This window comes from Onychostoma macrolepis, chromosome 16, assembly GCF_012432095.1.
Source record: "Onychostoma macrolepis isolate SWU-2019 chromosome 16, ASM1243209v1, whole genome shotgun sequence".
Classification (NCBI taxonomy): Eukaryota; Metazoa; Chordata; class Actinopteri; order Cypriniformes; family Cyprinidae; genus Onychostoma; species Onychostoma macrolepis.
Window position 1 is genome coordinate 18,816,518 of NC_081170.1, and position 27,942 is coordinate 18,844,459.

The 27,942-nt window shown below is 35.2% G+C and overlaps 1 protein-coding gene across 3 annotated transcripts; it reads left to right on the plus strand.

Annotated features, from left to right (window-relative positions):
• Positions 1–421: 421 nt before the first annotated feature.
• On the plus strand, positions 422–26,714 carry LOC131521373 (uncharacterized). 3 transcript variants are annotated; one of them, XM_058746007.1, is made up of 7 exons: positions 422–4,599; positions 18,837–18,991; positions 19,510–19,647; positions 19,774–19,798; positions 20,000–20,032; positions 21,789–21,891; positions 23,521–26,714. In XM_058746007.1, exons 1-7 carry the CDS (start codon positions 4,473–4,475, stop codon positions 23,567–23,569), a joined length of 630 nt encoding a protein of 209 aa, XP_058601990.1. In that variant the 5' UTR covers positions 422–4,472; the 3' UTR covers positions 23,570–26,714. The 3 variants fall into 3 exon arrangements, with proteins under 3 accessions (XP_058601990.1, XP_058601989.1, XP_058601991.1); XM_058746006.1 differs by lacking the exons at positions 21,789–21,891; positions 23,521–26,714 and having other exon boundaries at positions 20,000–21,747; XM_058746008.1 differs by lacking the exons at positions 422–4,599; positions 21,789–21,891; positions 23,521–26,714 and adding an exon at positions 13,783–15,110 and having other exon boundaries at positions 20,000–21,747.
• The last annotated feature ends 1,228 nt before the right edge of the window (positions 26,715–27,942 follow it).

The window sequence follows — 27,942 nt, forward strand, 5'->3', positions numbered from 1 at the left end:
GTGACACTGATGTACTGTCCTGTATTAGCAATGCATGTGTTTTTTAGTTGGATGTAAAAGTGAACATAAGAGCCACTGAGGACACAGTGGATTAGTTCTGGGTGAGCAGAGCTCATTAGCATTTAAAGAGACATACACTGAAATAGGTTGCTGTAAACAGAGCTGTTTTTGACAAGGTAAAAAGGGGAGGAATTTTAACCAGCATATGTTGCAGTCATTTCACGAAGACCCTAAAGATTCATACCAACTTGTGGAAAATGGGCCTCTGATGGCCCATTAAAAAGATTAAAAACGACTGATATATCCAGTCACTTCTCAAGAACACACATGAGGCATTAGTTGTGAGTTCTGAGGTTGAGTAGTTGAATGCACCAGTATTTATCAAGTCATTAAAATGCACACTGTCTTACCAAGCTGGTCTCCATGTTCAGAGAAGTGCAATCCACAGTCCTCATCATTCAAAAAGTATATTAATCTACAAAACAAAATAGATTTGAGCTTGTGAAGTAAACAACAACATCAGCACAGCACAGGCAGTCTTGCATCTAACCCATTGTTACAACACTCCACAGTCACCCTTACTAAACATAGCAGTTTTACTGCACTGTCACTGTAGGAATGGTGTTCTTTGGCAGGTTAACTTTGGAACTGTAAAATAGGCAGGTATATTTGCCATATATCCTAATTAAACACATCTGCACCAGCTAAACAAAGTCTTCAGGATTACCTTTCAGGCAAGTGTGTTTGGTCAGACTGAACCTGAACTACTTGGCCTTCAGGAACAGGAACGGAACACCCCTGGTTTAATACATTTCATAGCAATTAAAAAATATTCCCTTAATGTCCCTGCCCTGTTTTCAAGTGGTCTAATACCAGTGGCGTACCGTGGGGTTTCAGTCAGGACCTTCAGTAAGCAACTGTAAACTACATGCACACATCTGACACATCTCTGTTACAGCTAACACAGTGATAGGAACATTTTATAATGCAGTCACAAAATAATGCACATATAATGCCCATTATGTCACACACAGGCTCTCAATAACAATGACGGCTGATCAACAATTTCAACAGTAGGCCAGATTAGGGTGGGTTAAAGGCAGAGTAAATTTCCCTACATGGATCAGTAAAAGTAATCAGCCAATACACGGGTAACTATGCACATTCACGTCACTCTAAAATGTAAATAAAGTCCATGGGTCTGTCATTCCATGTCCCTTTACTCGTATTAAAAAGTAAACACTGCCAACAAAATAACTTGTGCTCGGTACTAGCTGTTAGCTATTCATAGCACTCATAGTTGCAAACTTTGAAATGGCACATAAAAACTTTGCTGGCCTTTGTTAGCAAATTCAGTTTGGGTGCAGGTCTTCCTTTCTCAGTTAATGTTATTCTATTTTGTCTCCAAAGAGTGTCTTGAAAAGGGCATTTTTAGAAGATTAGCAACAAGATATGGTGTAGGCGCCGACGACTGCGGCTGTCATTTTCTTTTCGTTGAATTTCACATTTGTACCTTGGAAATCCCTGACCATAGGGGCGGTCTAAACACTGGGGGTAGCACTGGGCACGTCGCTAGACCCAGAGGGCGTGCTGTCATTGAACGTCAAAATTTGATTGGCTGATGATTCTGTCATTAATGCTTGTAACAAATCAGATGTGACGTCTTTCAACAAAAGGGTAGCACTATCTGTAGTGCTGGCCGCAGACTTTTTATGTAGGATATTCCAGTTCAACCTCAACGAAACTAATCATAGGCAATTTTGTGGACATTACACAAATGAAAATGATACCTAAATAATCAATAAAAACATTTTTCACACAATTTTATTTTTTATAGGGCCAGCAGGCCCTGCTGCCCCTGACGGCCCACCACTGTCTAATACAGATGAGCTTTCTTTAGCATCATAGAAAACAACAAAGCAAGTATGAATGTTTTGTGACAGAAGGTCTCTGCCTTGGTTGTAAGATATTGTTTGCTGAGGCATTTTATCTAGCAGATGTCCACAAAAGTGCTTTATGTTTATTTTGTTTGGTTACCTTCTCCCAGCCAGTGAGAGGCACTTCCCAAGTTGCACACACACAACCAAAAAACATTTAAATTCCATTCCATGTCTGTATCAATAGAATGACAATAATTTGTAATGGCATAATATACTGGGAGTGTCAACACGGTTGAATACACTGTGAGGACAAAAAAGCCACATTAGCTACACGTGTAGCATTTTGTTTGAATGTTTCCTGACAAGTTCATATTTGTGAAATCTGTGATTGAACAGTGACAGGATCTTACACACGAGGCTGCACATGCTGAAATCCTTTAATTTCGACATGTGCAGCTTTGATTTCCAAGTACATTTTGAATACTGTGCCGTGCGGCTGTAGTGAATAAGAAGAAATATTAAAATTACATTCTTTAATGACAAATCTCAGGAGAAACTGCAAATATATAACACAACATAAGACATTATATGGAACTATTGTCAAACTTGTGTGCCTAGTGTTTGTTGTTGTTCCCTTGTGCTCCTAATTTTCCCTCGTGTTTCCTTATGTCCATATTTGGTGTTCCTGTTCCTGTCCCCATTTAGTTCCTCCTGTGTTTGATTAATTACCTCATTTAGTTCTAGTATTTAAGCCCTGTGTTTTCCTAATGTGGCTTTTGTGTCCTCACAGTGTAGTGTTATGCTTACTCAACAGTGCTGACACTCTCAGTATATTATGCCATTACAAATGATTGTCATTCTATTGATATAGACAAGGAATGGAAATTTTCTTTTTTTGATTTGTTGTGTGTCATCCCTGAATGTCTCCCTGTGTTCCTCAGCTTGTATTCCTGAGTTGCTCTACATTTGTGTTTCCCTTTGGATTGTCATTAAAGACTTTTTGAGTTTACTCTCCTACCGCTCCTCACTCCATTGAAGTTGTGACCACTATGAACAGAGGAACCAGACAAATAACAAGATAACCAGGTGGGTGTAATCTAATTAGAAACTAACTAGCAAACAGAACTCAGGCAAAGCACAACATGGAACAGACTGAAAAATGAAACAAAAGCAGACTATACAGGTTACAAATACAAGCAGGAAATCATTTTAATTGTTCACTAATGGCAGAACCAGAGAAGTGTCCAGGGTGCAACCCCAAAATTTAATTTGTTACTAGTAATTTCATCTTTTTTTTTTTTCATTTCATTGAAAGAATCATTTATTTTCACCATGTCTGGTTAGAGCCTACTTGAATTAAGTTTAAGTTTTGCGTTTCCTGAACGATTTTTATGAAAGTCACTGTGTAAGTTAGATCTTCATCTTTTCGTCGTAACTCGACTCTCTCTTGAATGTGTGTACAGCAATTGCAGGAAGCCAGTGATAATAGTTTCTAAAGGTTTGGAAAGGAAAGGAAAGGAAAGGAAAGGAAAGGAAAGGAAAGGAAAGGAAAGGAAAGGAAAGGAAAGAAAGGGAGAGGGAAAGGGAAAGGGCTTCTTCCACTGTTGTTTCCAGAAACCCAGTGAGACTGACTGTGACACATTAAAACAAATAATTCTAATTAGATGTTCTTGTCTAGTGCAACATTCCTATGAGCGTCCTGACTATACTGTTTTCATTTGACCAGAAAATCTGGTTTTGGCATCATCACTACAACATTTCACAGGCTAATTATCTGTATACAGTCAGTCTTTTCTCATTATGTCTGGGGATTCTGTTTTTCCCTTATCCTTTTCCCACGAGTTTTTCTCACTGCACATTACTACGAAACAGCTCTAACCATAGAGACACCTTGAGGTGCATAACCAAACAGCTAATTGGAATTGAAATTGGAATGTACAAATCTTTTGGATCCTTAACAATGAATAAATGTAACGACAACTTCAAGCCTGCCCGAGACAGCAGAATTTACAACAGGACAGCAGTTCAGAACAACAACACTCAGCTCTTGCATCAGAGACAGTGTTCATGGCTCAAAAGGAATGTGTGACTTTGGCCCATATTTCCACTGCTGCTCATATCAGTATGTTTCTCTGACGTCATGCAAATGCTTCATTATCTAACCATGTCTAAGTGTTATGAGTCTATATGTAACACTGATGTACAGGTGCATCTCAATAAATTAGAATGTCGTGGAAAAGTTAGTTTATTTCAGTAATTCAACTCAAATTGTGAAACTCGTGTATTAAAGTAGTTTAACCTTTTCAGTGGTGAGTTTAAAATATTCCAGCGGTCCCCCCAGAGTGAGTTTTTTTTAGGCGACCGTTATTTTAGAACGTTTCCCCTTAATGTTTCCATGGCGACGCGTCATGATTGTCACGTGACACACCGCGCCCACAATAACACTGTATGACAGATGTATCGCTTTTATTTCGTTTTTCCTTTTTTATTCAAAATATTCATAAACTTGCTTACCATATAATCAACTATCTGATATTCCGATTCACAAATATGTGCAAATGAGTGTGTTTTATCGTTTAAAAACAGTTCTAAATGATCTTGATCGTGATCTGTAATGTGAGATGGGCGCCGCCATGTTTGTTCGCGCGGCAGTTCAGAGAGTCCTGTCAGTCGGATTTACATCACGTAAATTCATCAATTTCTCGCAAAATACATGCAAGTAAGTGGCGGGTGAGATGGGAGAAGAATAGAGATAACTTTATAGTTACTTACACTATGTGTATTTGATCTTAATAAAACACGTCTGAAAATTATATTTGAATGGATTGTTATTGCTGCTTCCATAAACATCTGAGTGTATTTTACGAACTCTAAATGTATTGTTTTACTAGTACTTATGTGTATTTAAATGTCTAAAGCATAAAATAAACATTATGTGGTTAAAAACACTGCATAGATGCGATTATATGACAACTGCAGCTGCATATCAGCGTCAGACAAAGCGCGAAAACGCAGTTTGAATTTGGCAGTTATGCCACGTCACCGAACGTTCTAAATCCCATATGTGGGACCGTACTCCCAGTGGCACGGAAATGAAAATCCCATATGTGGGACCGTACCGCTCAAAAGGTTAAGTCTTTGGTTCTTTTAATTGTGATGATTTAGGCTCACATTTAACAAAAACCCACCAATTCACCATCTCAACAAATTAGAATACTTCATAAGTACTTCATACTTCATTTTTAGTGAATTGTTGGCCTTCTGGAAAGTATGTTCATTTACTGTATATGTACTCAATACTTGGTAGGGGCTCCTTTTGCTTTAATTACTGCCTCAATTCGGCGTGGCATGGAGGTGATCAGTTTGTGGCACTGCTGAGGTGATATGGAAGCCCAGGTTTCTTTGACAGTGGCCTTCAGCTCATCTGCATTTTTTGGTCTCTTGTTTCTCATTTTCCTCCTGACAATACCCCATAGACAATTAAGCAAAACATAACTTATTAAATATAAAGTGTTTCTGTTTATTAAATGTAAAATTCAAACGTCTATTTATTTATATTGCATCTAATACACTTTACCTCTGCATTAAGGAAAGTGAACATCGTGAGATTGGAAATATTGTCTTACAGCTCTCTTTTGAACTAATTAATATAGTTAAAAGCACAGATAAAAATGCTATATATTGACATTTTTTATATCTCCTGACCTTGAATATGCACCACTGGGAAGAGAGAGGAAAATCAAAGAATGCTATAATGGCCCTTCACCTCAACCCTCAAGTCCTCTTTCCTTTCTGTTCTATCATTTTTAGAAACAAAGGGCTTCTCTGTAAGGCCGTTTGAATGGAAGGAAACACTTGGATCTGTGACTCATGTTGGCTGCAAACACTATAGTGGGACAGTGTTTCCTGAAATACCATTATCAAACTATCAAAATTGTCATATTTGATCTTTCGTATATGTATTGGTGACACACTTGAACTAGTCACAGGTGCAACAACAGATTTTCTATGTTTTAAAATGCCCAACTTGTGATCAAATGTGTGTTTTGTATTGACTAGTAAGAGACAGAAAAGTAATACACAACAGCTAATTAAGCTAAAACTTATTTTTCCCCTTTTTTGGCAAATGTCAAATGACCACAAGCCTTTTCTTAGTATTGTTTGTTTCCACATTTCCAAGAATATACTTACCCATTGCTATGTGACAGAGCAGTATATTCACCAGCACCGCACTTCCAGTCATTTGTCAGATGGTTAGGAAATAATGACTCTTTGGCTAGTTACAATTAAAAGTGATTTCAGAGGTATCACGAAACACATGGTTTTCTTACTTGACCTTGTCATCAGTATAATGTTTTCATAATACTATGGTTTGTAGACATAATGAAATGGCACATAAAAACTTTGCTGGCCTTTGTTAGCAAATTCAGTTTGGGTGCAGGTCTTCCTTTCTCAGTTAATGTTATTCTATTTTGTCTCCAAAGAGTGTCTTGAAAAGGGCATTTTTAGAAGATTAGCAACAAGATATGGTGTAGGCGCCGACGACTGCGGCTGTCATTTTCTTTTCGTTGAATTTCACATTTGTACCTTGGAAATCCCTGACTATAGGGGTGGTCTAAACACTGGGGATCCCATGCCAATTATTATTATAATTATTATTATTATAATTATTTGCTTAACCACTTTAAAATGGCTTTTTGGTTGCTTTTGGTCGGAAAACGTAAAAAAAACGACAAACATACAGCAAGATAATATAATTTCACTTACCTAGCCTATCACTTGAAGCAAACATCCATTCCTTCTTAAAGGTCTGTGTTGAATGACAGCTTGGTAAATCTTTTGGCAATCAAATATTCAATATTGCTACTCATCATAAGTACTTGGTACATTATCAGCGCAGCGGGAGACGTTCAAACTAATATCACATAATGTACGTCTCTATATGATGATTGGTTGATATACTAGAAGGGAGGCTAGCCTCCCCTGAGAGGTTTCTTTTCTCAACACTCCTCAGCGCTGAAAGTGGACACTCGATGATGATTGGCTAATTTTTTATTTATTTATTTTTTTTTACCAACGGTGCTCAACTCTTCCCCGTTAAGGCTATAGGGATACAGCTCCGACCGGAAATGGACAATGAAATAAATGTTCTACCTATTAGATTGTGTTTTATTAACGTATACACCTACCCCAACCCTAAACCTACCCCTTTCAATAATGAAAAAAAAAAAAAAAAGTAATTATTGTTGTATAGTGTGACTAAAATTACGCCTCCCTCTCCCCTTCTCTATCACTTAGCGGTTGTGATTACATCAGCAGATTCGGCACATTCGCGATAGAAAAGCAGCGCTTTCCAATTTCAGTGTTATGGTGTTGCAGCTGTGAATTTACAACCAAAAAAATACACATTCTGAGACAAGAACTGACATGAATTGTGAATTTTATTAATATTAAATCGTCCTCCTCCCATTTTCACCTCAAAATTTTGGGGAAGCTGTGGCTCCCCGGCCTCTCCCGATGAGCCGCTGTCCTGTCTTTTTTCTCATGCTGAACAACAATATTTAATGTATCTGCATTACTGTAAGGGTAGGTTTAGGGTTGGCGTAGGTGTAGACATTAATAAATCATAATTTGACAGGTAGCATTTTTCATGTCGAATTGTACTACCTACTGTTTTAATGGGAGGTAGCAAAATCTGACAGGGTAGCACAAATCGACAGAACACCGCCACTGAGAGCAAATTAAGTTGTTAAAACATTTGTAAAGCAGTGATTTTCACATGTAGTTAACCTTTGTGCTGTGGCTGTGACTGGGAGAGCGTCCAGAAGAAGAAATGCATGCAAAACAGTAGATAACAAGAAAAATACTTGCTGCTGCTAGTGCGTAAATCCCACAAATTTATATTTTAATCTAACCTGCTGTAAGTGATGTCTAAGTATGGCAAAATAATATAAATGATGACTGTCAGGTAATCCTGAATATTAAATTAGCCTACTACTCGACCAAAATACGTTTTTCAAAAATCCGTTGAGAAAAAGCAGTAGTGTAGGCTAAGTATTTATAACAGCCTTTGTTCACACAGACACAGTCATACATTCCTTTTGAATGTCACATGAAGATGAGGTCAGTCTGTGATGCAAGAGCTTCTGAACTGCTGAGTGTGGATGTTTTAAATGTCCCTCAGCTTACACTTGGGGTTCACACAAACCCTTGTCTAGGGCAGTTGCTTCACATACTGAAGGCCCCCTGCTCTGCACATAGAAGCCCTGTACCAAATGGCACACTTCATGTGCACTTGTGGACCTGCTGCATGTGTGTCCATTAAGTCCACTAGACCGTAGAGAAAATATGGACTCAGTGGAAAACTGTCAAGGTCTAGGGTTTCCTTTAGGACAGGGCCTTTGTACTTCATCTAATACACCTGATTCAACTAATCATCTCATAGAGAATTTTTTTTTTTTTCATCTAAAATTCCACTAAGCTCTTGATTTTGTATCATTTCAATAGATCCCTGAAGTTTCTTTATGTCTTCTTCTAAATTTACCATTAAACGAGTTAAGTCTTTAGTGATGTTGTAAGCATACTGTTGACTCAATTGTCTAATTGGTATTTTACCAAAGTCCCACCATAATAAAAATATCTCTAAATTCTAAATCAGTTAAAAGACTGTTATTAAAATGCACTCTTATGTTTTATGGATCCTAAATTTAGAAAGCACTGTACTAAACCATGATCTGAAAAACTGACTGCAATAATAGAACAATCTCTGAAATAATTAAGTTGATGACTGAAACTATAAAATCTGTCTAATCTTGCTAAAGACAACATATTATTATATGAATGAACCCATGTATATTGCTTCTGTGTCTTATGAAAATTTCTCCATATGTCTACTAATCATGTTGTTTTTTATTAACTGAATTAATCTTTTTCGAGAAACCATAGGAGGCTTAACATAACTCTTATCTGTGGCATTTACAGTTGAAATCCCCTCCTATTAAGAACAAATCTTCAGTGTTACAATCACTATCAAAGACCCAACAAACATGTTCAGTTGATGAAAACAGGCACAACCAATGTCAACAGATGCTGACAGGGACACTAATCAGACAAAACCTAGTAAATGTGTCTATCGGCATTTGTTGGCATCTGTCGGTGCAATGTGAATTAGCCTTAACTCTTAATTTGCTCCCAGTGGCCACATTGTGCTGGATATTGCATTTCTTCCAATTTGCTGTGAAGTACCAAAAAATGACAAATGATGAAAAAGATGGACCTAATTTTGCAAAACTGTTAAACATAACTGTGGCTGTCCATCTTTGAAAAGCGTAAACACACATCATGGTCCACAGGACTTGTGTGTTATATGTGACCCTGGACCACAAAATCAGTCTTAAGTCGCTGGGGTATATTTGTAGCAATAGCCAAAAATAGATTGTATGGGTCAAAATTATAAATTTTTCTTTTATGCCGGAAATCATTAGGATATTAAGTAAAGATCATGTTCCATGAAGATATTTTGTTAATTTCTTATCGTAAACATATCAAAACTTCATTTTTGATTAGTAATATGCACTGCTAAGAACTTCATTTGGACAATTTTAAAGGCGATTTTCTCAATATTTAGATTTTTTGCACCCTCAGATTACAGATTTTCAGATTTTTCTCAGCCAAATATTGTCATATCAAACAAACCATACATCAATGTAAAGCTTATTTATTCAGCTTAGATGGTGTATAAATCTCAATTTTGAAAAATTGACACTTAAGACTGGTTTTGTGGTCCAGGGTGACATATTCCAAGCCTTCTGAAGCCAAACAATCAAGAGCAATAATCTGAGGCTCAAATTTGGCCAGCATTTCATTTCATTTCCTGGTAACACACTCTCATCCAGTCCTTAGAAAACAGAAAACCTAAGCCAAACTGGGGAAGTCTACCAGACACACAGAACAAATAAAACAGAAAGAGTTTCTAAAAGAACTGGCTAAAAAAGACAGTTCTATTGAAACGTTATTCTGTACGAATAATAAAAGTCCTCATTACCTCAACACTTTTAACTGTAATTAATGAGAGTCATGTTTCTCAAACATCTGGTAAATGACTTAAGGAGTAGTGCCAGTGATTCTTTGGTGTGCTGCTCTCTCACACAGCAAAGTGGGAGTTTATTCTTGACAACATGGAAACAAACAATGGACCTTTTCACAGACTGTAATGATGCATTTCACTGGTCATAATCACCATCATAAATCCTGCAAAGTTTAAAAAATATATATATTTTCATTTTTATGTATGTACATTTATAAAACTATACTTTGTATTATGTTATAATAACTATACTTATAAAATTAGCATTTATAATAACTTACTTCTGAAAAGCTGTTTTTTTAACCTCAGGAATGGACAGCAGGCTTAGTGAGACTGATGGTTTAACTTCAGTTTTGAGTTTACAAATAAATGTCTATAAAGGTTTGTGGTAATTTTTATAATGATTTGAAAATAATAGGGAAAAATAAGTTTTAAGTTTCATTAGCTGTTGTTTAGGCCTATTGAATCTCTCTCAAAAAATAGGACATATGCACAATTTGGTATGCAAACCTCTAGGTCATTAAGATCTTGAAACCAGCTTCTTTTATCTGTCCCTCGTTCTCGCTGTAAAACCAAAGGTGACCGAGCTTTCTCTGTTGCTGCCCCTAAACTCTGGAACAGTCTACGCCTCATTATCAGGGCCTCTCCATCGCTCAGTGTTTTTAAATCAAATTTAAAATCAAATTTTGATGTATGGTTTTTTTTTCATCTCTCTTCCCTTTTTATCTCTGTTGCTTTTTATCTAACCTTTTATTGTAAAGCACTTGGGATCAACGATGGTTGTGTTGAAGTTGTGCTCTATAAATAAAGTTTGACTTGACTTCTATTATGTGTTTCATACTGTATAATTATAAATACTGTACTTTGAGCTCATTTTAACTCATCCTGAATGTTGACAAAGATATAGTGTGGACATGAGCAAGGCTATGACACATAAATATTAGGTTGCCATGGAAAAGGCAATAACTGACAAGGTCAAGGTGATAATTAAAATATATTTATTTAAAAAAGGGGGAAAAAAAAGAGAGATATTATGTGATTAACCAACATCAGAAAACACTGAACATGCAAATGTGTTGTTATATTATTGACATTTTAACTTAAAATCTTAGGAGCTGCTTCAAATCAATATTTTGCATGTAAGAGGTTTGGCTGATACTTTTGGGAATCCCTGGATTAGGCAATCAGCAAAATTTGGCACAACACCAGCAACAAAGCAAAACAGCCCACATGTCAGTTTTTATTCTCGTCACACCTCTTAACAAACATTTATTTGTCATTACATAGTGAACTCCCTATTTGTTGTCCATTATTTGGTTCTAACCTCTCTAATGAATGTTAAAATATAACAAATATACTAAGTATATTAAGAAAATCAATATATCCAGCCATGTGTTGTGTCTCTAGAGTGTTCTTCATTCTAAATGTATGTTTGTCCGTACAGTAGAAATCAGTGGGCACCAAAACTGTTGGGTTAAAAACATTCTTCAAAAATATCTTCTGTGTTCCATAGAAAACAGACAGTCAGACAACATGATAATGTGATGACAGGATTGTCATAGATAGAGGAAAAAAGAAGTTACACCCCTAAGGGTACAGTTTTTTTTGTTGCTATACAGTATCTGTTATATAAAATATATCTATGATCATTTGCATAAAATAACTGCTGGTGGTAAAAATCAAAATATGCTTGTCATGTTTGATGTACTGGGGCTTATGTTCTAGCTTAACCATGAGAGACTAGGGATTTCTGAGAACTGACAGTGCAGAGAAATGGAATTATGAAAGAAAGAAACTTCAAACACTATGCCTGAGTAGTCGCTGTGAGTTACAGTAATCTCCCACCCCTCCTCTCCAAACCACACAATAAGCACGAGTTGTTAAATATGTGCAATTACAGGATTTAAATCAATCTTAAGTGTAGGAAAATGACTCACTGTGCTCCCTGGCTGAAATTCAAGAACCACAGAAGCTGCCATGAAACCACATATCAAGTGGGTACACCTCACATTTCAGCAAAAATTATAATATATCTTCTCAAGGGACAATGCTACACAAATGAAACTTGGATATATTTTAGAGTAATCAATGTGCATCTTGTATAGAAGTACAAATCTACTGTCCTCTAAATATAACTCAACATATAGCCATTATTGTCCAAATAACTGGCAATAAAAATGAGTACACCCTAAGTGAACATGTCAAAACTGTATCCCAAGTGTCAATATTTTGTAGGGGCACCATTGTTATCTAGGTACTGCCCCAGTGACAGCTTTTGTATCTTTTTTTTTTTTTTTTCTCTGAGATTGCACAAACATACTGCCATATATGGACAAGCGTGCATGGGACTTTGTTTTTTTTTCTCTGTTTGTGGTCTGATAAAGAAAGAACGGCATTAGAACAACTTCAGGCTGAGTAAATCATGACTTATTTGATTTTGGGTGAACTAACCCAAAAAAAAGTGCTTAGTGGTGCTGTAATAGTTTTTTTAGTCATGAAACCAGAATCACACTTGATGTGGTCTATCTGACATAATTGCAGACCAAAGAAGAAGAAGAAAAAAATATATATATTATAACAAAAGTTATGAGGAGTGAAAATAAGTTATGGGGAGTTATCTATCAAAATGTCTAACAAACTGAATGTTTTTATGGTTTGAATGCCACGGTTGTTCTTGTGCACCATCCAATTTTATTGTGTTGGAAAGAGCAGTATGGATATTCTGCTAAATTTCTCCTTTTTGTGTTCCACAATAGAAGCAAAGTCATATGAGTTTAGACAACATAAAGGTGAGTAAATAGTGATTTAAACTGTCTTAACCTTTTCAGTGGTGAGTTTAAAATATTCCAGCGGTCCCCCCAGAGTGAGTTTTTTTTAGGCGACCGTTATTTTAGAACGTTTCCCCTTAATGTTTCCATGGCGACGCGTCATGATTGTCACGTGACACACCGCGGCCACAATAACACTGTATGACAGATGTATCGCTTTTATTTCGTTTTTTCCTTTTTTATTCAAAATATTCATAAACCTGCTTACCATATAATCAACTATCTGATATTCCGATTCACAAATATGTGCAAATGAGTGTGTTTTATCGTTTAAAACAGTTCTAAATGATCTTGATCGTGATCTGTAATGTGAGATGGGCGCCGCCATGTTTGTTCGCGCGGCAGTTCAGAGAGTCCTGTCAGTCGGATTTACATCACGTAAATTCATCAATTTCTCGAAATACATGCAAGTAAGTGGCGGGTGAGATGGGAGGAGAATAGAGTGAACTTTATAGTTACTTACACTATGTGTATTTGGTATTAATAAAACACGTCTGAAAATTATATTTGAATGGATTGTTATTGCTGCTTCCATAAACATCTGAGTGTATTTTACGAACTCTAAATGTATTGTTTTACTAGTACTTATGTGTATTTAAATGTCTAAAGCATAAAATAAACATTATGTGGTTAAAAACACTGCATAGATGCGATTATATGACAAGTGCAGCTGCATCTCAGCATCAGTCAACGCGCGAAAACGCAGTTTGAATTTGGCAGTTATGCGACGTCACCGAACGTTCTAAATCCCATATGTGGGACCGTACTCCCAGTGGCACGGAAATGAAAATCCCATATGTGGGACCGTACCGCTCAAAAGGTTAATGTATTCATATATAAGGCTCATTCATATATAAGGCCCCTCATAACACTAAATAAGAGAAATAAACTTACATATGACATATTGGTAGAATGTAATTTAGTCCCCCTACTACTGTAATGTGGGATGGAGTCCAGGCTAGCGGAGATGTGAATCTATATGCAGGGAATTAACAAAGGAAACAAAAGTCAGGGAACACAAGAAACAGGGAACAGTAAACACAAGCAAAAACAACACCATTACAGAAACAAAGAAACACTAGGATATATATATATATATATATATATATATATATATGCACCTATTTCCTGAACACGGAAGTGTTGCCCAACTCATACTTGAAAGATGCTATGCAATGACCTTTTTGCAATAGTCTACCTCACCTGTCATAGTTTAATGAGCGAGTAGATGACATGGCCGGATGTTAGTTAACTGTCGTGACAACAAACAAGGGATAACTATGGACACACAAAACACTCAGCAAACAGGGGCAGGACACACACAGGGAACATGTAACAATTACTTATGGTGCAGTTTTTCACATACTAAATATAAGAAAATGATTGTGTTGCTTGAATTTAGAATTTGCTGCCACAACACAATGACATTCTGATCCAGGGATATGATCCCACTGATCCCTGTTCAATGTTACGAGTTGAAGAAAGAAAAGAAACACAAATACACAGTACACAAAACAAAACAAAAATCTTTGAGTTTATTACTGTTTGAGTTTGGATTAGAGGTGCAGTTTATGCCCACAAAATAAAAATCTCCATAATTTAACTGAAAAAGAGCCCCACATATCACTGAACTTCAACCGTGGTGTAAAGTTCTGTGAAGCACTAGCGCTAATAAATTTGCCAGAATGCTAGAATGAGGCTATGATGTTCCTTTTCTGCTCATGAAATTCATAGTGAAACTGAGAATTTGTGTTTTTCGATTTAAGAAAAGTCTAGACAAGAATTCAGGACTCCCCAGTTGGAAAGCATGTGTTGTTTTGGCATGCAACCTTTTAAAATTGTTAACTAAACTACTGGCTGCATGGCTACAAAACTGTCTGTTTTGTAGTTATGAATGAACTTGGACTTAAACTTGGCTCAGATTCGGACATTTTGGACAATTTTCCAAGTACGCAGCAATCCACGTTATGTGTGACATGAAAGAAAAAAAAAACTACAACATCAGATAAAAAGACATTAATAAACGTCTCCCACTCAAACACAATTCGTTAAGGACTAGGAGTCGACTCGGACAGAAAACAAAATATGATAGCAACTTAATTATAATAATAATCATAATAATAAGATATTGAATATTATTTGGGCAAAATTCCAATGAACATTTTCCCTAAAACGCATTGAGCCGGTCTTGTTTTGCTCAGCACATGCGGTTGCGTTACGTCAGCTTGCTTTCACTTTGCTGGAGCAGGAAGTCAAGCAGAGATTAAGTCATTCGGCGTTCACCCTTTAAGATGACAAGAAGTGCAGCATTTCTCGGTAAGTTCTTTCGATTACAACATTTATTTTATTTCATTAGCCTATTATTATTATTCCATCTCTGTGTACCAACTTTCCATCCGCAGTTTTGCTTGAGCCACAAAATAACAAGTTGTCGGAATGGTTTGACCTGCGGATTTAAGTCATCGATTGATAGTGAAATGAATCGACGGTGTGTGTCTACAAATAGCCAGTTATTGTTATGCAAACGTCACACTGTGAGATACAAAGTCACACTTACAATAAATAAAGTGACAGTATCATTATTACTTTTTTTTTTTTCATTCGCGATGAAAACAGTTCCATTAATGTGGCCACCCAGAATTAACGGTTTTTCACCCAACATCAAAATTTCACTTTTAACTGAAAGTTGCGTTTTGTATTTGATTCGGTCTTCATACCGTGCGTCGAGTTGTCTATTTGGGAATTCCCCTCCAGAAGCAACCCTTCAAATAGGACAGTCTGTAGGCCACAACTTGGTGAAATATTAGCATAGCTTTGCAGACTCTTATTAGAAGACTAATACACCTGAGGGATTAAAATGTTAAAACTAAAGAGGCACCCATTATTTATGTTTTTGTAGTGGTAGATAAAATCACATTTCCAGCGCCTTGTGGAAATCAAACAACTCATTAGTTTGTTGTTTGTGGGCAAGGATAACTACATTGTACAGAACTATTAGCACTATTAACCTAGTATACTGTTTTGGGAATATATTTTCATGTGCCATATGCATATTTTAATTAACTGTTTAAAAACAAATGTCAGTGAAAAGGATAGGACGTCTTCTCATTTAGGGTGGCTGACAATAAATTTTACCATAATCTGAAAGTGACTTTAATTTTCCTCTTGACAGTAGGATTAATTAATCTCAGCACATTTATTGAAAGGTCGCATTTCTTTAGTCTGACTCTAATCTGTCAAATACAAAAATTTGAAAGAAAAAAAAATTGTAAAATAAAACTCATACAAAACCATACAAAAGCAACTGATTGCACTTGTACATAGGAACCGAAGCAAAGCTGTTGCTATTTCAGAACATGAGGTCTTATATGGATTGTGTACCACCACATCTTCTAAGGGAAAACAGTTCCTTATCTCTGCTTCTGGAAGTGATTTTTGTTAATCTGAGAAAATGTTATGTTGTCATTCAGAAAAACTTTGTCACCCATGAAAATCCCCTGAGCGTGATTTCGTTGAACATTTTGCTGCCACCAGTATACAATTGAGTTGTGAGGCATTCTCAGTTCTCAAGATATTAATATTTCAGCAGGTATTCTAACCAATTTATCTTTTCTTACTATTGTGGCAATCAGAAGTGGTTTAGCTTGTGAGTGTTTTTCCTTTGTATGAGAGGGGTGAGATCTTTGATGCTGTAACTTGAGCAGTAGTGTGTACAAGAAGTGACTAATACCTATTTTCTATGCTAATGTGCCTTTTACAGAAACAATGTCCCCCATGACATTTAAGTTTAGCACAGATGTCTTCCTTTAAAATTATGCCATTTACTTTTCCTTTGTTAGTAGTTCAATTTGCAAACAGAAGTAACAATCATCCAGAGCTGTTTAGAAATGTCGCTGTTGTGTTGCATCATGTTTGAATTCAAGTATTGGTGAAAAAAAAAAAAAAACAGAACAAGGTAATGTTTCCTTTCTCTCTCTAAAATGGCTGTGAAGGTCCTAATATGGACGTCCTTTTCCCTGTGTTGCATCAGACCACGGTAAGGTGGTCAGTGTTGCCAACTAATTTTCAGGGAAAGTTGCTAAAGGAAGGTCGATTTGTTTCTAAAAGTTGCTAAATGACGTTGTGATGTCATTGCGCTATGACATCATTGCGTAATTACGACGGGAAAATTTGTCACTACATCAAATCTCAGCAAAAAAAATATATATATATATTTTATATATGTTAATTTATATTTGTTTGTAAAATAATATAAATACCTAATATAATATTAAAATATAAATAAATGTATTTTTAAATACAACACTGAATTATTGAACACGTGAACAGTTTTGAACCATTAATTTTTTTTTTTTTTTATTAGCTAATAAACTTATAAAACTACACATTCTGAACAGTTATAGTTTTAAGCAGTGTATTAATAGTTAGTTAGTGTGCTACACTCTAAAAAAAAAAGTATATCTACTATGTTAATATTAAGGAATTTATTTATTTTTTTTATCTGCATTTTAAATTACCCATTGTATTTTGTGTTTTCAGGTTACAGGGTTACAACCAATGTTTTTTTTTTCTTGCTGAGCAAAACTTTTCTCTATTGGGCGGACATTTCGGCCAACTGAGCAAAAACATTCTTACCATACCTGTACAGTGCGCACACAAAAAAAGTGTGTCACTTTTAACTTTAATGTGCTATAATATTTTATTTGACCCTTGACTAAATGATGTACATTTTAGGTTACCTGAGAAAACTTTTTTTTTTTCTTTGCAGTATAATACACTGCCGTTCCAAAGTTTGGGATCAGAAAAGCTTATAAGTTTCGTATGCCCATCAAGGCTGTATCTATTTGATAAAAAAAATACAAGCACTACTTGCTTCACAGGAATAAATTACAGTTTAAAGTATATTAAAATAGGAAACCAATATTAGAAATTGCAAAAATGTTTCACAATATTACTGCTTTTTTTTTCTGTATTTTTGATCAAATAAATACATCCTTGATTAGCATTAGAGACCCGTTAAAAACAAGGTCAATTATTTATTAGGTTTATAATATAGGCCTAACATAATATAATATCAAAATAAACTGAAACATTTAAACTGAGATCTGTAAGTTAAATATAAAAAAAAAAAAGAAAGAAAAAAACGTGAACGTGAATTCTAAACATCCCTATGAAGTACAGTTCGCATACACCTGTGTGTGACTGTAAATGTCTCTGAGTTTTGTTACCGTTGTTTCCAGCACTTAATCAAGCCACTCTTCTTTAATACACGAGGACGTTTTATTTCACATGTCAATGCGTTTGCACTGGTTCTCGATTTGAGCTATTTTGTCCGCAACCATTAAAATATTCGGTTTCTACAGCGACTCATTTGGCGCATATCAACTCTATAGCGGTTTACCCGAGCATTGCAATTCATTCGCTTTAATCAAATGGCTTTCCCAACTCATTTTTGCGTGTGCGCGGCACATTGTTTCTTCTGCGCAAACATTGGTTACAACGGATAATGGATAACACATAATGTCCTGAAAATTTACTAGTTCCTTTTCCATTTTTCTAGATCTAGAACTGATCAACAATCGCAGGTACAAGCTAAGGTGTATCATAAATGAACAATTATTAAATCATTAGGCCTATTATCAAATTAACTTAATTCATGTGATGTGTGTACTGCTATGCATATTTGGTTTCCTCATTTTGTGTAATTTAGATGGAAATTGTGTGCCTTTTTATCATTTGAGTTATTTATCCTTGACATCAAAAAAGTGTGTTAGACTACGATTTCTCCTATGACAGGTGGGTCTGGCTGTTCCCAGTTTCAAAGATTTAAAAGTGTAAAAATGGATGCTGAATCAATTAGTAATCAATCAAAAAAACTCTGAAGGCATTTTCGTTGTCATACTTTCTTCATGCTTCTTCTTTGCATTTTGCTTTGGCAGGCAGCATAAGCTTCTGTATATTTTATTTTTTATATTATGTTTTATTTTTGCACCTGTTCAAATGAACCTAGTATACTAATTGTTTTGTACATGTCTCTTTCAGTTGTGGCCGTGCTGTTATGCATCGTACTGCCAGCAACAGCATCTGATGTCCTGCGATGCACAGGGGAGAGACAGCGTGACGGCCAGTTCTACTTCAACATGACCTATGACCTTAAAGAGGGTGTTGATGACTGCGAGACCCAATGGGTCATCAATGTAAATATTTTACATATTACAAAAATATACAGTGGCAAGAATAAGGATGTGAAATCTTCTGTAAGTCACAATTTAATACAAACAGTTGTATTTTTCAACATTTAATTGAAAACAATTGAAGTGATCATTTACAAGGCCTCTGCTTCATGATTTCTTCACAAGATAACAGAAGAGAGATAAGGTAGTCATGTTGAAAGTATGGATTACTTGGGTGCCCCAGCCTTTAAATAATAAAAGGTTCATAAAGTGATTCTTGCCACTGTAAATATCTTCTTTTTTTTTCAGCTACTGACTGATGAGTTGCTCTATTTGTTGGGCTTTTACAGTCTATTAATACATAAATCCAGCAATTAAATCTCAAACTGTTTGTCTGACTATAGGGTCGTTAGCCTAAACGTAAAGATGGCATGGTGTTATAAAAAACATTTGCACATGAAAATGTAAATGCATACATATGCTTATTCTTAACTCTGCCATCCGACCAATCTTTATTCCTTTTCTCTCCCTTTCCTGATTAGGGAAGTGTGGTAGGAATTTCTGATGCTGATGGAATTACGGAGTGCATGCTCCCACTTCTAAATGCAACAGCAAACACAGCCATCCTGCAGACCTGCCATGAAAACCTGGAATGCCTGCTCATCTGCCCCTCCGCCGGTGTAAGTGTAATACTGTTTATGTGTTTCAGGTTTTATGGCCATCAAAAATAAATGTAATTGCATAACTTATCTAACATTGCTTTGTACCCATATGCTTTCATTGTGGACTTTTTATTTGTTTTGCAGATCAACAAAAAGGAATCGTGCTCTTGTAAGTAATTGACTTACTATAATAATTTGACTGACAACATGATCTTTCTAAACATGCCTAGATATCTTGTAAAAAAAAAAGTGTGTAATCTTCAGTACACCCAGTTTAGCACATAGTAATATCAAGTGACTAACTATGAATGACTAAATATCTTTTATTGTCCTAGTATGTGCACTAAAGTGAAATAACATTGTTTTGTAGGTAATATCACTTCTCCAACTACACTTCCTGAAGGTAAAGTCAACAGCTTATGCTGTAGCACTAACTTTTATCAAACTATTAACAATAAAGTTTGTACATTCACATATTTTCTGTTGGCAAAAATAAGCTTTATCGACCAGCAAGCTAGTATCCTGTTTCAGACACTAGAATGCTATGAAATGCACATGCTTGTTTTTATTTTTTGCAAGTTTTTTTTTGCCTAGAAAATGTGCAACAGTTTGAACATGACACAAACAAACGTCAGAGATTTCTGTTGCTCCATCGAAAAGTCCATTCACCAAAATCTGTGACACTTAAAACTTAAAAAGATATCAAAAAAGCGGAAGCAGAAGCTCAAGCATGCTTGCTTGCTCGCCGTGCAAGAAACAATGTGGTTAATTCTTGCATGTTACACAAGCACATTTCAGCTAGAACCAAGGGTTTTGTCCTCATGCGTCGAGCAAGTATGAGGTATGAGTTTTATGTTCGCTGATCAATGTTTATATGTGAATAAAAGCATAAATTAAACCTGTTCATCATATAAAGCAATCATGTCTCTTCAGAAGACTTGGATTAAAATGGATATATGTTACGTTTTTGAAGCATCTGAGTTTTGGGTGAATAGACTTTCAATTGGGGGACAGAAATCAGATTTGATTAAAAATATCTTAAGTTTTGTTCTGAAGATGAATGAACACTTTTGGTAATACGGAACACATATTAAGTGTTAACTAAACATTTTCCCTGAACAAACTCCTAATTTGCTGCTTAATGATAGTTAGTAAGATAATTGTTAAGTTTAGGTATGGGGTATAAGAACAATAAGGCATTAATATGTGCTTTATAAGTACTAATAATATGCTAGTAGTATGCATGCTAATAAGCAACTAGTTAATAGTGAGAATTGGTCCTTAATATAAAGTATTACCTAAATTTCTAATGGGTTTGGAACAACATGATGGTGAGTAAATAGAAGAAATTTCATTTTGGAGTTAACCATTCTTCTAAGACTGTAGACAGACTGACGTGATTGTGTACATTACAATGATTCATGGGAGTGGACTGTCACCACTGAGCTGTTTTGGCACATTTTCTTTTCCATGGTAAAAGTTTGTGGGTAGCGTAGTTGTTTACTGTAAATTTACCACTATTATTATTATTATTGTTTTAAATCATACACTAAAATTAAATAAACTTGTAGCTTATACAGAAGCACTTAGCAATCAGGTATGTTAAGATCTAAAAATAATAATAATAATAATAATAATTTCTCTATATGATAAATAAAAAGTAAATAATGAAAGACTTGTGTGTATTTGTGTAAACATTTCAGTAGATTTTAAATGCTGAAATGTTTTTTACTTTCTTCAAAAACGTTCTTTGTTATCACCGTGTATTAATATAGTTATCTAAATTAACATTAAGAAATGTTTTAACTAATGCAGTAGCTAATTATTTTTAATTGAAATGAACAAATTTAACAGGATGGTATATTCAGCACACCCATATATGACCTGATATACACTGATATATACAGAACACACTGGTTCCGGTTTCATTGGCTAGTTGTTTCACAACCTTTAGGAATCTGCACATAGGTTTTTGCAGGGAAACTGTTGATCATATGATCAGAAATGCTCTTAATGTTATTCAAAATATCTTTTTAATGTTTCACTGAAGAAAGAAAGTCATACAGGTTTGGAAAGACATGAGGGTTTGTCATCTCAGTTCATGTCAAAGTGCTTTTATTTACTCACACTTTGTTTTTCTGTTTGTTTGTTTTTTCCAGTGGGTTTGCCTGACAGGAGCGTTGGTGTTTGGATTGGAGCGAGTGTGCTTGGGATTCTGTTGTTCTCTTTGATTGTCACCATTCTTTATAAGAAAAAACAAAGGTGAGGCCCTCTAAAAAAAGTGTGAATATTCAGTCATATACAGTGTTTTATTAAGTGCTGGCACACTGTAAAAAATAAAAGTTGAGTTAACTTAAAAAAATAAAGCAACCAGCTGCAAAGCTTTTTTGAGTTTACTGAACTTCAGGCCTATAGGCTTACAGTGCTGTAAAAAAAAAAAAGAAGTTGAGCCAACTTAAAATTTTAAGGCAACAAACTTCAGCAGATTTTTGAGTTTTCTCAACTTGTTGTTTTAAGTTCATACAACAGAAATGTGAGAATCTCCCACAAAAAACAAGTTGAGCAAACTCAAAAGTCTGCTGAAGCTGGTAAAAAATGTTTTTGTAAGTTCGCTCAACACTGTAAAAAAAATGTGTTGTTGTTTCAACTTAAAAAAGTAAGTGTTCGTGCTGCCTTAAAATGTCAAGTTTTGTGAACTTAAATTGTGAAGTTGTTTTAACTAAGAATAAAGCTGAATAGACTAAAATGCAATGAACAATATCACTTTAAAAATTTAAAATGACAAGTTCACTGTAAAACCCGACTAGTCACGTTAACTCGTTAGTGACTGACTTTATTTCTGTCAGACATCTACAGAAGATCTTATTGAGAATTAACTAAGGTTTAGATGTTGATTTGTTTCATTTGAAGTAACCATGTTAGAGATCAGTGTCTGCTTTAGTTGGGCTCTTGACCCTTGACTTCTGTGTTAACTGTTTTTTTTCTCCTGGCTGTTGTAACCATGTGTTCTTCCAACATATTAGTTACAAATCAAAAGCCTAGAGAAAATAATCAGTAGTTGGTTGTTATTTGTTTATAATGAAGATCATTTGTTAGTGATCTGATCTCATTTTAGCGTAAACATGGACATGTTGTGTGTCTAATCTCTGACTCAATGGATGTTGTATTGATTATAGTAAAAGTGATTCTAAGAGCCCCTGGTTCTGCGACAGTCAGTTGATATAAAGGACTTTCCAAGCAGTTTTTCCACAAAAAAAAAAAGTTTTAATCTATGGGAGCAATTAGACTCACACAGACATCAAGAATCAGCTTGTGAACCTCAACAATGGTGACTATTACATTTTTTTTTTTTTTTAATCATGCTGCAATGCATGCTGGGTACTAGCATAGTACAAAACTCATCCATGGATCCCAGCATGCATTGCAGCATGATTAAAAAAAAAACGTAATAGTCACCATTGTTGAGGTTCACAAGCTGACTGTATATTGTTCATTGCACTTTAGTCTATTCAGCTTTATTCTTAGTTAAAACAACTTCACAATTTAAGTTCACAAAACGTAAATGATGTTTATTGCACTTGTTTTTGTAAGTCCTGTCAACTTTATTGTCAGTTAAGACAACTTCACAATTTAAGTCCACATAACTTGACATTTTAAGGCATTTTAAGTTTGTTGCCTTAAAAATTTAAGTTGGCTCAACTTTCTTTTTTTTTTAACAGTGTAGGCCTGAAGTTCAGTAAACTCAAAAAAGCTTTGCAGCTGGTTGCTTAATTTTTTTAAGTTAACTCAACTTTTTATTTTTTACAGTGCATGAAAAAGCTTAAAAACATGGGTCTGTATAATATTTGTCAATGAATATTTGTGTAACCATGGATAATTCTGTGCTTATAGGTCAGGATATGCTCTTTGTGGTCCAGGTCCCGCTGAAGAGGTTCTTTGATTCGTCAACGTGGTTTTGCTCAGCTTGTCCGTGAACAACGGCTCTGTGTGGTAAATGCAGCTCTATATGAAATCACCCACGTGATGGAAATTACAGCTGATTACAGAACCGGCTTTACTGACAAGATGCACATTAAATATCGTATGCAAGATATCGTGCAGGCCTAGTACAAACAGTAGTGAATACTGCTAAAAGCATTTCCCATTCCTTTTTATTTAACCACAGAAGAAGTTGCATCATTGCACCTGGGCGTTCTTCAGTCTTCAGACATTCATTAAATGCCCTATTTTCTTTAATATGCCTATATTTTCAGTTCTGAAGGTGGACTTGTTCCCTCAATGTCTATGGTGGTTACGGCCCTGTTATATAGCATTAGCTCTATGTTTGCGCTGGACACATTTAACATGTCAGGGCTTTATAGCTTTCATGATTTTGTGTTTGTCTCTTTAATTAAATCATGACTAACTAACCTAAATGAAGCTACAGGATAATATAATGGCATTATTTAGTTTTGTATTACAGAACTTTATATTTAAATATGAAATACCAAATATATTTTACACTTTGTGTCCTCTTTTGATGAGCACAAGTAAAAACAATTGAAATTATTTTATCATAAATACTTTTGTGTCTGTTATGCAAACGGGCACATTCAGTATGTACAAGTTTATATTTGTATATGCAATTATATCCATAAATAAAAATAATAATAATTTAAATTATATTGTAATATAAAATATATAAAACTTAATATATATAAAGTATATACATTTAATTATATTATTTGTATTATTAATATATATATATATATCACTGGTCTAATCAGTCTGTGGGAAAGAACTTGGTGGATTGCGTGGCACTATATTGAGCATAAAATGTGTGTGAACATAAAAGTAACTGTATGACCAGGGCAAGTATTTCTGCTGCTGTGGAAGCAAAATGAAATGAAATGCTGTGGCAGTGAGTACACACATCTAATACATTACTAGTCAAATCCACTCAGCACCCGCCACTGCTTCAGATCCGGCCTCAAATATTAACAATTAAAAAAAACACACAAACAATTAATGTAAATCCACAATAACTACATGATATACATGTATTAACATTACAGGGGAGTGAGGGGCAAGGTTTGAATCAAAATGGTCACTATGTGCTATATGCTATCTGTGGATAAAGTTCTTTCCCCCTTGTACTGTAGCCATTGATTTATATCCATACAGTGTACACTATCACTTTGTGGGAAAGGAAGATGGCGCTGCTAGATTTGAAATAAATGTATGTTTAAAGCATTATACATGTCATGAATGTTGTTTAATAATATTTGCTTAGCTATTGTATTGCACAGAATCACTATACTCTTTGTAATGACTTTTCTTTTAAGCACTTGAACTCCTTCTGTCTAGGTGCAAAATATTTTGGGGGGATTTGTGTTAATAAAACACTATATAAACATTTCGAGCGTGTACCTGGTTTATTTTTCTACACCTTTTTTTTAAACAGCAGCTGAGGGGAACACTTTATATTATAGTATTTGTAATATTAACATTAAGAAATGATTTAAACTTTTATAATTATATTGATTAATATAATTATATTAATTAACAAATTGGTATAGCCTATTCAGCACACCCACAGACATGGCCTTATATATAATTACTATTATTATAATTGCTGGGAAACTGTTTATCAGATGATCAGAATGCCGGAATTCTGAAGATGTATGCAACCCCATCAGATTTTGCTGTCTCCCATTAAAACAAGAGCACAATTTGACAATGAAAAATACTACCTGTCAGATTGTGTTTTATTAATAATCACACCACCTTCTACTTTCTCCTCATACTGAATTTCTATAACAAGCAATTCACCAGAAGAAACCCGCTCAACTTTGTGTACGTTGATGTTGACCTATATATTCATTACATTTACCCAGAGCCCTTAGTGAGTGCATCTTCATTTTCTAAGTTCTCAATTACCTTAATGTTCTGAAACAAAACCTCTAAGACAACACTTTTCAGGTTACAGTTCGCAGTACAAGAATATGTAAAGACTTAATTGTCTGTGATTATTGCATTACCAGTAATCATGCTGCTCTAAACTGAACCTAATTCTGGCTGATATTGCCAATTTTGCAAAAGGAAAAAAATGTTGACGTGGGTCTCTTCCACCTGTCATTAATGAATATAAAGCTTATAAATTCATCATGTATTCCTCTTGTATTCTAAGTATGTCATATAATGTGAAAGCCATTTGGATTGATTTATTGATGCTGTGTCAGCTAAGCTGCATGCATTATACACATTATGCTTTTGCAATATTCCATTACTATCTTATCTTAGTAGCATCACTACAAAACCTCTACCTTGAAAGCACTTAAACCCCTGCAGTCTCGTTAACTTGCTTTTCTATGCCTCGGATCGTTTTACAAAGTATGCCAACATTCACCTCAACATTGAAGTCTTCTTAAAGTAGAAAAGATATGTCATATTTACAGCGTAACTCAAAAAGATATTGTTTTAAATTTGAAGGTGATACATGCAACTTTATGATGTCTCTCCATCCTCACTGAAGGCAAAAAGAAAGAAATGGATTTATAAGAAACTTTATCAGGCTGCCAAAATAGAAAGTTTTTTATTTTTATTGCCTTGTGCGTATTAACCAGTTACACTTTGGTACATTTATGTTATGAATAAAATAATACTCTGATCAGGCCAACAAAGTAGTTCCATGGCACCCAGAAACCACAGTATTAGATAACTGCATTAAACATTTTTTGCCAAATATTTATGGATATAACTTGATATAAACCAACACAAAACAAGGGCAGTGCAGTGCTTGGTATAATATGCAATATGTAACATCCTATGGAACATTATATGGATGTTTTACAGTTTAGAGAATGCATTGTTTTGTTTAATGAAAGCAAAGACCAACTTAAATTAAGTTTTGAATTTAAGTTGAATTTTTACAATATTTTAATATTTACAGTGCATGCAAGTGTTTACTATAGCTAACAAATAATGAACTTAAATATGATTGATATATCTACTGACCTGTTAAGAACACAGACATACAGTAGCAGGATGTTGAATACTTGGATACAACAATGTTTGTCAAGTCAAATGTTAAATAAAATGCAAAGTCTTACCAAGCTGGTGTCCCTTTTCAGATAAGTACAGGCCACAGTTTTCTTCATCCAAACAGCATAGTAATCCACAGTTCAGGAAAAAAAAATAAAAATAAAAAATAAATATAGATGATTTTACTCACATTTTGTGTTCAGGTTTGCAGTTCTGTGTTATACAACTGAGTTGCATAACCTTACTGGAAGACCTTCAACCTTAAGTAAATTGCTGACTGGGTTCCAAGTCCAGCCCTCCATTAGACCACCAGCCTGCGTTCCTGGAAATTAAACATCAATGGATAGTGTTAAACTACAGTGAAGGAAAAGTGATTTAAATATGCCTATCTAAGAGAATAGAAATCTGTAACAATTGTTTATCATCCATATCCTTTCTGGTACATTCAGAGAATTTAGCCAATTTTGATTTGTTCATGGTGACTTTTAGACCACGTTCACACAGCTGCAGAATGCAGTCGTATACACAATGTTCACACATTTTCAGGATTTTCTGTGAACCCCTGCTGTGTTCAGTATACTAAACAACTAGTTGGCTGCCACATCTTAAATGTACAGGCCTTCATTTTTGAAGGCTTTTGTCTGAGTCACATGAGGTTACTCAGAACTAAAGTGGCATTGCACTATTTTGATATGTTGAGGTATTTTGTTGAATGCACCAACAACGATTAACAAAGCATTGGCTAAATTTCCCAGCAGGGGACCAAAAACCTTCTGAACCTTCTCTGTTTTGTTACCTAACCCCTGCCAGAGGAAGGTACTTTCCAGCTGCCTATAAACACACACACACACACACACACACACACACACACACACACAACATGAACAAGGACATGTGCAAAGTGCATTATTATTTTAGAAATGGGTGTTTACACATCAGGGTTATACTGATGTTTATATTTCCCTTTCTTAAGATCTGCTTTTGTGATTCATTAGAGTTGTGTAAATCCAAAGTAGTAACATTATACCAAATTGCAGTTCCCTTCAGACCAATTTGAGGGATAACGTGTGTATCCCTGGGGATAGTGAACAAATCACACTATTTAAATTCAACCACAAGGCTAAAACTTACTTAGAATATACTGTATCCAATAACTGACAAAACACCTAGTAGACGATAGTTCAACCATTAAGGCATTAAATTACAATGGCATAATAAAGTATAGGCAAGCTAGGCGGTCGCCTAGAGCGCCACCAGCTGGAGCGGGGCGCCAATGAGCGCACGTAGGCT